Raw genomic sequence first — 13,251 nt, 5'->3', positions numbered from 1 at the left:
TATTATTCTTCAATGAGCATTATGAAAGAGACCCAACCTATATCTCGATCCTTTTTACGAATCGATTATAAACCCCTTTCATACGATATCGAACGATTATCTCTTTCAAAGTATTTTCTATTGAGCCTTTGGATCTTACGATTCCTGTCGCGCTACCGAAATAGCCGAATAAACTTTGAAGAGCGTACTATTGAAAATTGCCTGGAATAGGATAACGATCTTAGGGATTTCAGTGAAATATATGGATCCTTGTAATCTTATGACACGAATAAGTAGAACGGAATATCAAACGATATCAAAATCGAGGGATTTCCGATCGTCGATTTCTCTAATAGGCTTTTCAATCATTGACGTACGCATATCCATTGCTCGTTGATGCGTGGAATATCGAACTGCGGCCAGAGGCTGAACGCCATCATGTTTGTTGCATCCTGTAAATCTACAAGAGACCATCCACCAAACAGAGAAATTACTGTCCATTTCGTTGACCCATGGTAACAACCCTTTTATTACTTTTTTTACGATGCCCTCCTTTCGAGCTCGACCGCAAGTTATATATGACCAACAGCGAATGAATTCCCCTACGACGAATCAAAAGTAATGATTCTTTTTCCATTTTTGAACATGAAAATAGTCCAAAGTGGATAATAAAATTTCCTTTCTTTATCTCTTTAACCATTCTCTAATAATAAAATCGTCAGCTTGGAAATTATAATCTATGTCAGTTTCGTAAAATAAATATAGAATAATTCGACTATGGGTATTTCAATAAAAAGTCGATGTTAAAAATAACATTCTCTCTCTCTCTCTCCTTCTCTCTTTATGTTTATCATCTCCTACACTTAAATATATAAGATCGTAGGAAAATAGAACTTTAGACAGTCGTAATCGATATTTCCTTATATTATACCTTTCCGAATACAACCGAACGGTCCATGCTATAAGAACGCGTAAACTTAAAATATTTTCTAGCCTTCCTCGATTCCTCCGTAGAAACGACAATTTTATCGTAGTTTTTACGATTACTTCGACTCGAAGTACGTTCAATAACGTAACGAGAATGTTTCATAGACGGTAACGCGCGAATATCGTCATTGAGGACACAAGAGACAGAATGGTCGAATGAAAAATTGAAAGAAATGTCTAGAGACTGCTTTCATCCTTTAGATGTTGATTGAACGTTGTCGTTGTCTACAAAAAAAAAGAAAAAAAAAAGAAAAAAAAAAAAGAAATATCAAGCGTCTTTTGACGCAAAATTTTTTCAAAAAATTTCTTTCTATAAATATAAAATATTCTTATAATTATATCATATTCTTTTAATTATCACGAAACATGTTAATCTGCCGGACCCCATTGATCATCGAATCCTGTTTAAATACGAACTAAGGAACGAACAAACAAACTAATTGTTGGATAAATAAAACTCTAAACGGTTTTAACGTCACTCGGTAGATAGAATAATTCACGTTGCGTGACCGTTATTAACGCAATCATTATCACTTAGTAGTACGACGCTAGATGCTCCTGGCGTTCCTGAGAGTCTAATTATGACGTATAAACGCGGTTCATCATACGAAACGCGAAACTACGCAGCTTGTGTAGCTGGTACGAAGATTAGAAGGAAATGGAGAAGTGTAGACCCAGGTGGACAAAGAAGAAACAATGAGAATAGAGGGAAAGAGAGAGAAAGAGAGAGATAGCAAGAGAAAGACAACAGAACGCAGGTGCAGGATGGCGAGAAATGAGCTAGTTAAGCAAATTAACCGACTAAGCTCTAGGCGACTAACTTTTAGCCCGAAAACCCTGAACCTCTGACCCGATGCGACCATTTTGTTGCATCAAAAAAAACTTTTTCCTTTTACTTTTAACCTTCCATTTTTTTTTTTTTTTTTCATTATTATCGTTATTATCCTCGTGAGTCCTCCTCAATGAGAACGAGCCCTCCACGAACGTGAATGCGTTTCCGTTAGGACATCCTTTTTTACTCGGCTACCTCTTTCCCCTTCCACTAAAAATCCTGCTCCCATTAACGTCCCTCTGAGATGAAATTCATGATTTTTTAAAGATTTTTCTCTAACGACCGTGAAAGATTGTTCGCTCGGTGAAAGAAAAAAAAAAGAAAAGAAAAGGGGAGAGAGAGAGAGAGAGAGAGAAAATATTAAAAGAAAAGGAGCAGTAGATAATTATCTCTTTTCATTCCGCTTTATAACTAATGCGTGAAAAGTTTATTTCGTATTCGAATTACAAAAGGACTCGTTTGTTTCCTCTATCCTTGCTAGAACGGAAACGTCTACGGTTTTAAAACAATGATAATTCCACTTATTCGAAGCAAAGGGTAGCGCAATTCCTCTCTCATCGGATGCGGTCGTTTTCATTTTATTACAAGTTGCAAATGGAAGAAGACTCAAGAGCCGAGTCAGCTCATTTCTCGAGATCTTAAAGGGTTCTCCTTTAAAACTTTCACCCTTCCTCCTTTAACCGTCTAACCATCCACGGTCCTTCTTTTTTTATCGTCAACTTGCAACCTTCGTCACCATCACAGTTATGAGATACTCGTAACTCCATACTCCCTGTTGCATTTTATTTTATTTTATTTTATTATATATATATATTTTTTTTTCGAGATAAAACTGACGAACGAAAGCTTACGCACGCACCGACATTAACTTTAACATTTTTCTATAGAACCATTATCGTCACTTTCGGAAAATTTTCTTCGAAAAAATTATTCTACGAAGAACACGATATAGGAGCATTAGAGAAATTTGTCTAGAAAATACCTAATAACTAGAGAACATCTAATGTATGCAGATTTAACATGACGCGTCTTATGTACCCGACATTTATAACGTTAAACTTAATGGGGAAACTTACCTAATTGGTTCAAAGAAGTATCGGTAACTCATGGAAGGAGAAATATACATATATAACGAAAATTCTACTTTCCTAGAAACGTATCGCGGAACAATAGACGGCTTACGCCAAGTCGCACGGCAAAATCTCCAACGATGCGACGAGTATTACATTTCTACGACTCGATGGAGTGTTGAAGCCTTAGACGAAGGAAAAGAGAGATAGAGAGAGAGAGAGAGAGAGAAACTTGAAGGAGTGTATCTGGAAAGATGCTTTCCGTGCTTCATTCAAATTGACAGATGCGAAACGACAATTTGTCAGAAACAATTGACGCGAATACGACTGCGAGTGGTAACTCTCCCATAAGATTCCTCGTATTTCAGACAATACGTATATGTATGTAAGTATTTACGTATGTGCGCATGTATTTATGTATATAGGTATGTATGCAGATGAGTGACTTCCTTCTTCAAAGTTAAAATTATTCGATGGTTTTCTTTGACGTTATATCCCAAACTTATCTTTCTTTTTGCCAAAAGAGAAGAGATAACGTTCGGCTTTCAAACACGATTTGAAAAGTTCTACTTACGCATGCAAATGAAATTTTTTCCTATCTTTCTGACATGACACTTTAATAAATACACGTATCCATGTACGTAGATCCATATATACATAGACGTTAGCGCGTGCAAGCTCTATCGCATAGAGGAAAGTTCGAAGAGGTGGAGAAGGAGAAGAAGGAAGAGGAAGATACGTTATCGACACGAAATATTACGATTCTGTTTCGCGAGAGGTTGCATTGCGAAAGAGAGATGCGTGTCGCGCAAACGGCAAAATTTTCTCCAATTTCCGTCAAGCTGAAAAGCCCATAAGCGTCAATAGTTGTTCGGTAAACAAAGCGACGGATCCCATTGTTCGAGCACAATCATGGCCCACTCGCTCTCAAGTTGAATACGCGAATGCACATAAATACTTACGTATGCATAATAACCCTTTGACTGTCACATCCATTTGCATACTCGTGAGAAATATATACTTGCCTTTGCTACCGAACTACATCTACTCTCCCTCTCTCTCCCCTTCCTCCCGAACCTTTCTCACTTTCCTATGCTTGTACGTAAAGTATATTTATCTTAAACACCACACGATAACGATCTCGTTAGTCGCGCACGAGATTTCAAGATTATAGAGAGATCCATACGCGAGAGAACGCTAATTTCCTATCTCTCGATATTTCATAGATATATATATATATATATATATATATATATATATATATACGTTTGCGTATAATATATACAAAGAATTTATTATTTTAATAATAATAATAATAATAACAATACGCGAGAAAATAAAGAGAATATATATATATATATACATATATCACGATAGAAATGTTACTCGCCTACTTTTTAACTGGCATCTGTTCTTATTCTGTTTCACGAGAACGCACTTTGGATTTTCAAAAAGTGCGAGCGGTACGTTTCTTTCGACGGAAAATAAAAGTCGAAAGGGAAAGAGAATGTGTGAGTGAGTGAATGAGAGAGAAAGCGAGAGAGAGAGAGAATAAAAAAGAGGGCTAATAGCACGCGAGAGGAGGAATTCTAGTAGAGACCCATACAAAGCCTGGTTTAGAACGCAGCACAGTGTACGACGCGTGGCGCAAAGTATACTCGGTGAAACTCCTACTCCTACTACTACTACTACAACTACTATCACCACTACTATACTACGGTATAATACGGTAGCGGCTTGGTAATACGGTGCATTGTAACGTTTTCCTCCTAACAATCTCTCGACTGCACAGTGCACATGCAGATAGATGCAAGGAAACTTCCTATGCCCTTCCACGGTGTTAGACAACAACAAGGACGTTTTACTCGAAACTCGATCCCTTATCCGATCCTCGATCTAAATTGTATCCTTTCTTTGTTTTTTCTTTTTTTCTTGTTTCTTGTTTTTTTTTTTGTTTGTTTGTTCGTTTCCTTTCGCCCTCTTTTCCAATCTCTCAATCTCCATCTTCTATCCTTTCTTCTTTTCTTCCTTTCTTTCACAAGACTTTCTTCTATTCCTTTCCGTAAACATAAGTTTTAAACGAATTCGATGGATTGACTATAACAAAAGAGTTTCTTTCCTATGCGTTCGAAGTTGTCGATAAATCGAGCTAAAAAAAAAAAATGAAAGAAAAAAATAAATTAATTAATTAAAAAGGGAAAAAACCAAAAAGAAGATTAAATGAAAGTTCTCTTAACATTATCGATTATTTGTAAGAAATTAGTATTATGGAACGTTGAACGCGATATACAAGAGTCCTTCTATCGATAACAGGATAACAGATCCAGTAAAGGATTCTCTCTCTCTCTCTCTCTCTCTCTCTCTCTCTGCGAAAAGCTTTGTACGATTGAATACAATGGCTTATAGCTTAACGGCGTGATATAAACGAATGCGTGTGTACGAGTTCAGAAAAGTGGGAGGACGTAGTAAACCATTCTATTATTTTCCAATCTGCAATCCGTCGATAGAACTCACTTTTTCCTATCGTAACTGAAATGAATACATTGATTACACGGTCAAAAAGATGTTTGATTCGATATCGAGTTTCTCTGCGTTGTTCAACTCGCAAAAACGTCCAAGTAAACGCACTCGTGCGTACGTACGTACATGGATGCGCAATCGCACGAACGAAATTTGATTACATTTAATCACGACGTTTCTCTCTTCACGGAGAACGAATTGCCGTTGAATTAATCGACACGTTTCTTTTTTTTTCCCTTGCTTCCTCCCCCTTCCTTTTTATTTTCTATCTTATTCTCTTTCCTTTTCCAATGGACATCGAGAGAATTCAATAGAAAAAGAAAAAGAAACGATTTCGTTGTGGGGGAAAAAAAAAGAAAAAAGAAAGAAAGAAAAGATTCTAAACAAATTAATCACAAAAGCGACGAGTTTTTTATTTATTTATTTATTTATTTTTCGTTTACGAATCATTAAATAAAAATATATAATGCCTATAATTTTTTTTTTTTCTTTCCTTAACGACAAGTAAAATATTTATAGAATGATGAAGATAATTGTCTAATAACAGGGATATCCGTTGCATTTAACGAAAGAGCCATTTATTACTTTCGTCGAGTTAACCTATGCACCTTGGTATTTATGGTATCGCATAATCGTGGAAAACGAGACGGTACCGTTATTAGCTCATATTGCAATTCGCCTAGCGTGATAAACGCTACATCGCCAACATAAACGATCGATCATCGACGTTGTTCCGTCCTGGCTTTCATAACAATCCATGGAATTATCTGAACATGATGATAATCGTACTAGGTACTTCATCAATTATTCCTCGTAGCTGCATGTTATTAAGGTGCCTCTACGACGAACGATGATCTTGCAATGAGAGAGAGAGAGAGAGAGAGAGGAGGGGAGGGAGAAGAGAGAGATGGCCAATTAACAATAATGATTGTACATAATATTCGCTAGGAATATTATGTCAGTATCCGAAAATTTACATAGATAAAATATATATATATATATACATATAAAAAGAAAAAAAAATACAAAAAAATCTGACGAACGAATTATTCGAGACAAAACAAAAGCTAGTACATAATAATCGTGGGATTAAATATGTTGGATCGAATATGTTGGATTTTTGATCGTAGTAATAAATTTCCATATGAATTTGTTGGTATGATCGGCTCGTAAAATGCACGATCTCTCTTGGTCAGTTTGTTTGACGGGAAAAATGGAAAGGGAGAGACCCATTGAATCGTACAAGGATCGTTATGACGATTGCGTGTTCGCGAATAAGAGCTTTCCTTTTTTTTTTTTTTTTTTTTTTTTGTTTTTTCTTTCAACGAACGTTAAATGCCAACGCGTAAACAAGTAAGGTACGTTATTTGTACGGGGTAACCTTTCTTTTTTCTTTTTTTTTCTTTTCTTTCTTTCTTTCTTTCTTTTTCTATTTTATCGATATTTAACGCGAAAATGATCTCTCGGTCGTCGCTTATTCGAAATATCTTTTAAAAACTTAGGGAATTAGAAAAAGCTGGAAAATCTTGGCGAGTTAGGTAATTCGAAATTTTTCGAGATAAAAAAAAATTGAACGAAGGAACGCAATGGAGAAATCTTCGAAAAAGAATCGAAAGAATTAAAGATAAGGAAAAAGTCGAGGACGCCGGTGGCGTTTAAAACGTAAAGAAACACGAGCGTTTCTTTTTCTTCTCGTTCATCCCCCGACTCACTCACACACCTACCCCTATGTAGGTATAGAAGCTATCCCTACTCCTGTCCAGTCTCTTCTTGTTTCTCTTCTTGCTTCTTACTTTATATGAAAAGAGACGAAGGAACGATGTGGAAAAACTTTAATGGAGAAATCTGCACCCATGTAATCTCCATCCGCAATTTACCTTTTAAACGTTTTCCAAGTTTAAAATCGGTCGAGTGAGAAGAGGATGGAGGGTGGGAGGAAAGGGGATGGGACGGTACCTATCACTCAAGAGTAATATGCCGACCAGTAAGTAACCGCGTGAAATGAAACTCGTAATTTATCAGAGCATATCCAAATGTCCTCGTTTTTAACAGTCGTCTTCTTCTAATTCACGAGTATATGTTCGACCCAGTAATATGATTTTACATTGGTTAATTAACCCGCAAGTGTACATACGTACATATATATATATATATATGTGTGTGTGTGTGTACACGTAAGTACTTACCAATTTAATTTCTTTCGAAAAAAAAAAAAATATATATATATATATATATGTATATCCGATGTTCGTTTTTTTTACGAAAAATTTTTCCCAACGAGCCGCACAGCTTATTCGACGAAATTTCATTTTGAAAGAACATTTGATGTATCTACGTGAAATGACGAAAAAAAAAAAATTTGTCCGATCTCGTAAACGATTTCGCCGTTCCATTCTCTCCTAGCGAAATCGTCTTTTTGTTTCCACAACCAAAATTTGTTTCTCATTACTGCGAAGCAATCACTGGGATGTAATTAACGAGAGAGAAATATGTTGCCGAGGAAAAGGCGAACCAGGCATCCGGTAAAAAAAAAAAAAAAAAAAAGAGAAAAAGAAAAAAAGGAAAAGAAAAAAAAAAGGAAAAATACGTAATATTACGTACTAGTAATACGCGCGCTGTTTTACGTAATCTGATCGCAATAATTAATCGTTCTAAGTTAATTACCATTGAGAATATTCCAAACGTACTATTATCACGTCGAAATGCATTTCGCTTCGCATTGCATTAACAAATTTGAAAGGCTAAATAAGTTGGATAAAAAGATATGATCATTTAGAGAAAGGCGAGAATAGAAATATTCTTCTGAAATTATTTTCTTAAAATTTTATTTGATCTTTGACGAATAAATAACGCGATAATGATGATAAGAAAACAAAGAACAAAAAAAAAGAATATCGAAAGATTCGCACGATTATCGATCGACATAAGACGAAACTATATCGTTTTCTCGATGTAAATCATTCTCGTCTAAATTATATCAATCATTTTTATTTTATCTTTTCGAAGTTGGATCATCGAACAAAAAGGATAACAGATCGATAATAATCCACTTAATCGAATTTCCCTTTTGCTAAGGGACAAAGTGAGCTACTTGAATTTGCAGCAGCTTTGTCATTCGATAAAGAGAGAACGAGAGGAAAGGGAGAATAAGAGAAAGAAAAAGAAAGCCAAAGTGAGACCGAGTGGGAGAAAAAGAGAAGAAAGGAAATGGGAAGAAAAAAAAAAAAAGAAAGGTAAAAGTATTTCGCACAGAGTCCGATGGAATGAGTATTAAAACGCGTTTCTCTCTAAAAGGGAAAATCCATTACCTTCGTACTTGACGATCTGCATTTGCCGGCTCATAAGATACTGTAGCTCCCTGTGTACATCAAACTTGTGTCTTGCTGAATGTATATACGTATATTCACATACATTTTATATATACATATATATGTACAAATTCCAAGTTGAATTAATTTTGGTATAAAGCTTCTCTAAACCAGTGAAATGCAAGTCTTCTATAATTTCGTCGTTAATCGTTTGCTCGTATTAACATTCATCTTTCGACTGGCTTAAATGTTCAAACGAGTATACAGACTTTTATTACAATTTCATGTAATACGATGTAATCTCTCTGCTATAAAAGTTGTTACATGAAATAAAAAAAATATTCCAATCTGTACATCGTATTCGTCACAATAAATTTTCAAATGGGAAATCTTGCGACGTTAATCCTATTTTCGTAGCGGAAACGATTCAAAAATAATCCGCTCAAAGTTTTTCTTCTTGTTAGGTGCAAATGGTGCCATCTTACAAACATTCCGTCAAACTTGTAGACATTTTTACCGACTGAATGTACACACAGTGCCGGTATAAAAGTGCTCTATTTTATCGACAATTAATCTAACTAAATAATAAAGTACAGTTTATATTTACCGATAAGGTAGGAATCGTTCGAACGAAGCTCTCGTGATATGTCGCCGCGTAAATCGAACGATTAACCATAGATAGTTACCAAGTATAGATAATTTTTATTTTTAATTCATTCATCCTCACCTCCCTTCCCGTTATATTTTATTTCTCTTATATACGTAATCACACGCTATCAGAATGACGATACATAGGAAAGATAAAACATAACTTCATTAAATATTGTAATAAAAATACGAATGATCGTATGATACAGGATACACAGCGCTAAAATCATTTGCTAAATATTGTCTCTTTCCCTTCCTCTCCCACCCCCCCCCCTCTCTCACTCTCTCTCTCTCTTTTCGCGTATTATAAATTTCTTCAAATGCCTTGTCCCCAATTGACGTCGCATTTATAATAAACGAATATTTAAAAATCTATGAAATCCTGATTGATTTAATTTTGTCTACAACATAAATAAAGAAAATATTACAACGAGAAAAGGTATATCTAAAATTTTTTTTTTGTCTAAAAGGTATGACAATGGTACTCACGTAATTAATTAACAACGATCGTTGTTCCTTCCTTTCACTGGATAGGTATTTCCTCGAAATCAGGATGACTAGAGATACGATGATTTTTTGGATTGGCCATCCTTTTAAGTACGTAATCGGGTATACTTTTTTCCGCAAGATTTTCAGTACCAGGTAGAATCACGCGTATCTGAGATTTTTCTTCTAAATTTTGATTGCCTGGTAAGCTATCGATTTCGACGTCATAAAGATGAGATATTGGTAAAGCTTTTTCATTTAAATTTCTCGAACCTGGAAGACGAACCTCGACGACTTCGGTGTCATCTTCCGCGTCATTACCTAGCGTACGGAATTCACGATCCTTGAGCGGCTCGTACGGAACGGCGAACGTTCCGTAAATCCCAAGAAACAATATAATTATCTGCGAACATAAAATAAAATATAATCATGGAAATCAAAGGAGCTATAAAATCTCGTGAGACACGAGTAACGATTGATGGAACGAAAAAAAAAGAACGGGGGTTGAAAAATGATCTTACTTGACTCATTTTTTATCATAAAATGAAAAAGATATAACGCTACATGTTTCGTGACAGATATCTTTCGTTTGACAGAAATCTAGAAAGTCTGAAATATCTCAAATCATTTCTACACCCACGTCGACTATTATAATATAATAAATTCTATAGCATTCCCCTTGACCCAAATGACGCATTCCCGAATAAAAGATAGGGACCACCATTTTCTTACCGATTACAAACAACCCCGATCATATTTTTATATCGCCGAGACAAAACGCAAGAATAATTATAATTCTTCCTCGCGATAGAACATTTACGAAAACTTAATACAGGCGTACACATACATGCATGCATGCATACTTAATAAGCAGAATTTTATCTCCTCTTTTAACCGATCTTGACCCCATTAGCCAAGAGATAAAACGCAACTCTCTCTTTTAAAAAAATTGATCTCTAACAGGAAAAAAAAAAAAAAAAAGTCAAACAAACAAGAAAAAAAAGGAAAGAAAGATAATTATGCGAAAGATGAATTTTTTCGTTTCTACATTAAGAAATCATTTTTATCCTCTATCTTTCTCTTTCTTTCCACACGTCGTCGTAGAACGTAGTACACAAATGCACAGACACATCAGATCTAATCGTCACTTTTGGCTTTAACCATTCAATCTCACTCCGAAATAATTATCCACGTCGATATTAGGCATTCTTTGAGAATCTCTTACCTCGATCATGTTCGTTCGAAGCTTCGAGTCCAACTATCCTCGGCGATCGGCACGATGACACTTTTATATGGTTATACGTATACGAGTATGTATATACACAAGCAACGGCACTGGTCTTACAACATGGATCAACGTTTTATTTTGATGAGTCAAGCGGTTTCTCTCGATGACTCTTTCCTCGGCCTCTTCGATGAGATTACTTTTTCAAATCGTTTTTCTTACGACTTATATCCGACTTAATTGCCAACCACTTCCATTCAACGCCCCCATAATTAATTCGATTAAGTTCTTCCACTTCACTGTTATCTTACCTCGATTTTTTTTTCTTTTCTTTTTTTTTTTTTTTTCTATCTCCAACGAGTACAGCTAATTCTACTAGATCGACGCTTCTTATGCTAATGCGTTTAACAACTATTCATTTTGCATTTTAATCTGAATCTAATCGACTAATGAAACAAAATAATAATGACAATTTCATTGAAACGTAATAACACTGACTATCATTCGTTTATACGAATAGATACGTGACGATCACATTTTGTTTATCGGGAATAATGCGCACTGCGTTAAATTCATGTGTATAAAGAGAACGATCGCGTCGCACGTGTCAGTACGTTGTATTTATAACGATTGTGTCCGGTCGTTCGTATCTGTCGAATTACGTTTTCAGAAATTCCCCACATTATGCGTGTGTCTTATGTTTTTGACCAACGACGCGCCCTGACCAATTTCTTTGTTTTCTCTTTCGAGCTTTGTTTCCTATAATGCCTCCTATATATATATATACATATATATATGTATATAATTCGTAATTTTAATTAAACAACGAAGAGTTGACGACGCGATCGATCGCCAATTACAATAGGTTATCGAGAACTTAAAGGATGGTAGAAAAAAAAAGAGACGAGTAAGTATTATTTATTATTATGTAAAACGTGTTAATTCGTTAAAACGCGTATGTATTTTTTTTGTTTCTTCGTACGTCGCCTTTTTTTTCCTTTTTATCCCCTTAATTAGCACAAATCAACGTATTTGCACGGATCATTTCGACTCACATTATTCGGGTTATTTCGATCGAACGTACGTATGTATTATCGGACACCTTTATACCGCATATCATTTTAGGCGCATATATTTTAGGAAGGTATGTTACATCGAGGGGAGTCAAGGTTACACACAGAAACGAACGCATACCAAAGATACGAAATTATAACTCCCTGATAAATAAATGCTCAGAGAGAGAGAGAGAGAGAGAGAGGACATGGCGAATTGAATACAATACGATATCGTCGTCGGCTAAAATTTATGTTTAAATTTATAGTCCTCACGTGCAATGAGTCTTAGCGATCTTTGTAACGATAACTATATATATATATATATATATATAAATGTATATATGCATGTATTTTATATCTTTAAAATATAAATCGATAAGTTGGAATCTAACGCACGTTCGATCGAGAGAGAGAGAGAGAGAGAAAATATTACAACTTTCTTCTATTTTCAACTAGTCGAGGCTATATATAAAATACAGTTAAGCCCGAATTAGCAACGAAATATCGATCGACGTTGTCGACGACTACGTTTACGGTACATCGGCCGATTATTGGGGTTGTTTCGTGACTCGTATAGAAAGAGAGAGTGAGCGAAACAGCGAGATTCATATTAAACATAGAAGACAATCTCCTCACCGAATGACGTAGTGGTTACGATCTGCGTAACAGTTCGATCGAATTTCTAATACCGAAATACATATGTATGTATGTATGTATGTACGTACGTACGTATCTCGACGTTGAAAATCCTATCGACCATTTCCAAGGATATAAATATTGTTTCCCGAAAAGAAATAAAATTAATGGGCCGTGGTGGAGTCCAATGGTTGTTTGTCTATTTGTCGAAAGTCGAATGGCGTTCACAGTTTATTGAACGATAGTAACTGATGCGCGTCATTGCGTGCCTGTTAAATTATCCTTTTCTCGAAATTCAATCGTATCTGTTCCATCCGAGAGACACGTGCGAAGGAACACATTCGAGTAAGTACATAAATACTTACATACATACGTGCATACATAGATATCGCGATATATACAAGAAAGAAAACAAAACAAAAGAAAAAAAAAAAAAAAAGAAGGTTCGACCTAAGAAATTTTTTTTTTCTTTCTTTTTTCAACGATTTCCTCACCCACAGAGACT

At 35.4% G+C, this 13,251-nt stretch overlaps 1 protein-coding gene and 1 long non-coding RNA gene across 2 annotated transcripts; both read right to left on the bottom strand.

Annotated features, from left to right (window-relative positions):
* Positions 1-2,186: 2,186 nt before the first annotated feature.
* LOC124427918 lies at positions 2,187-4,043 on the bottom strand. Its single transcript, XR_006943044.1, has 2 exons — positions 2,875-4,043; positions 2,187-2,570 (listed from the first exon to the last, which is right to left on the bottom strand). It is a non-coding gene; the product is annotated as an uncharacterized LOC124427918 (long non-coding RNA).
* A 5,335-nt stretch (positions 4,044-9,378) lies between these two features.
* On the bottom strand, positions 9,379-11,440 carry LOC124427952. Its single transcript, XM_046971431.1, has 3 exons — positions 11,056-11,440; positions 9,834-10,233; positions 9,379-9,745 (listed from the first exon to the last, which is right to left on the bottom strand). The coding sequence occupies exons 1-2, from the start codon at positions 11,062-11,064 to the stop codon at positions 9,868-9,870; spliced, it is 375 nt and encodes a 124-aa protein (XP_046827387.1). The 5' UTR covers positions 11,065-11,440; the 3' UTR covers positions 9,379-9,745; positions 9,834-9,867.
* Positions 11,441-13,251: the final 1,811 nt, after the last annotated feature.

The sequence above is a fragment of the Vespa crabro genome, chromosome 11 (genome assembly GCF_910589235.1).
Source record: "Vespa crabro chromosome 11, iyVesCrab1.2, whole genome shotgun sequence".
Classification (NCBI taxonomy): Eukaryota; Metazoa; Arthropoda; class Insecta; order Hymenoptera; family Vespidae; genus Vespa; species Vespa crabro.
This window is presented reverse-complemented; position numbering and strand designations above follow the sequence as displayed.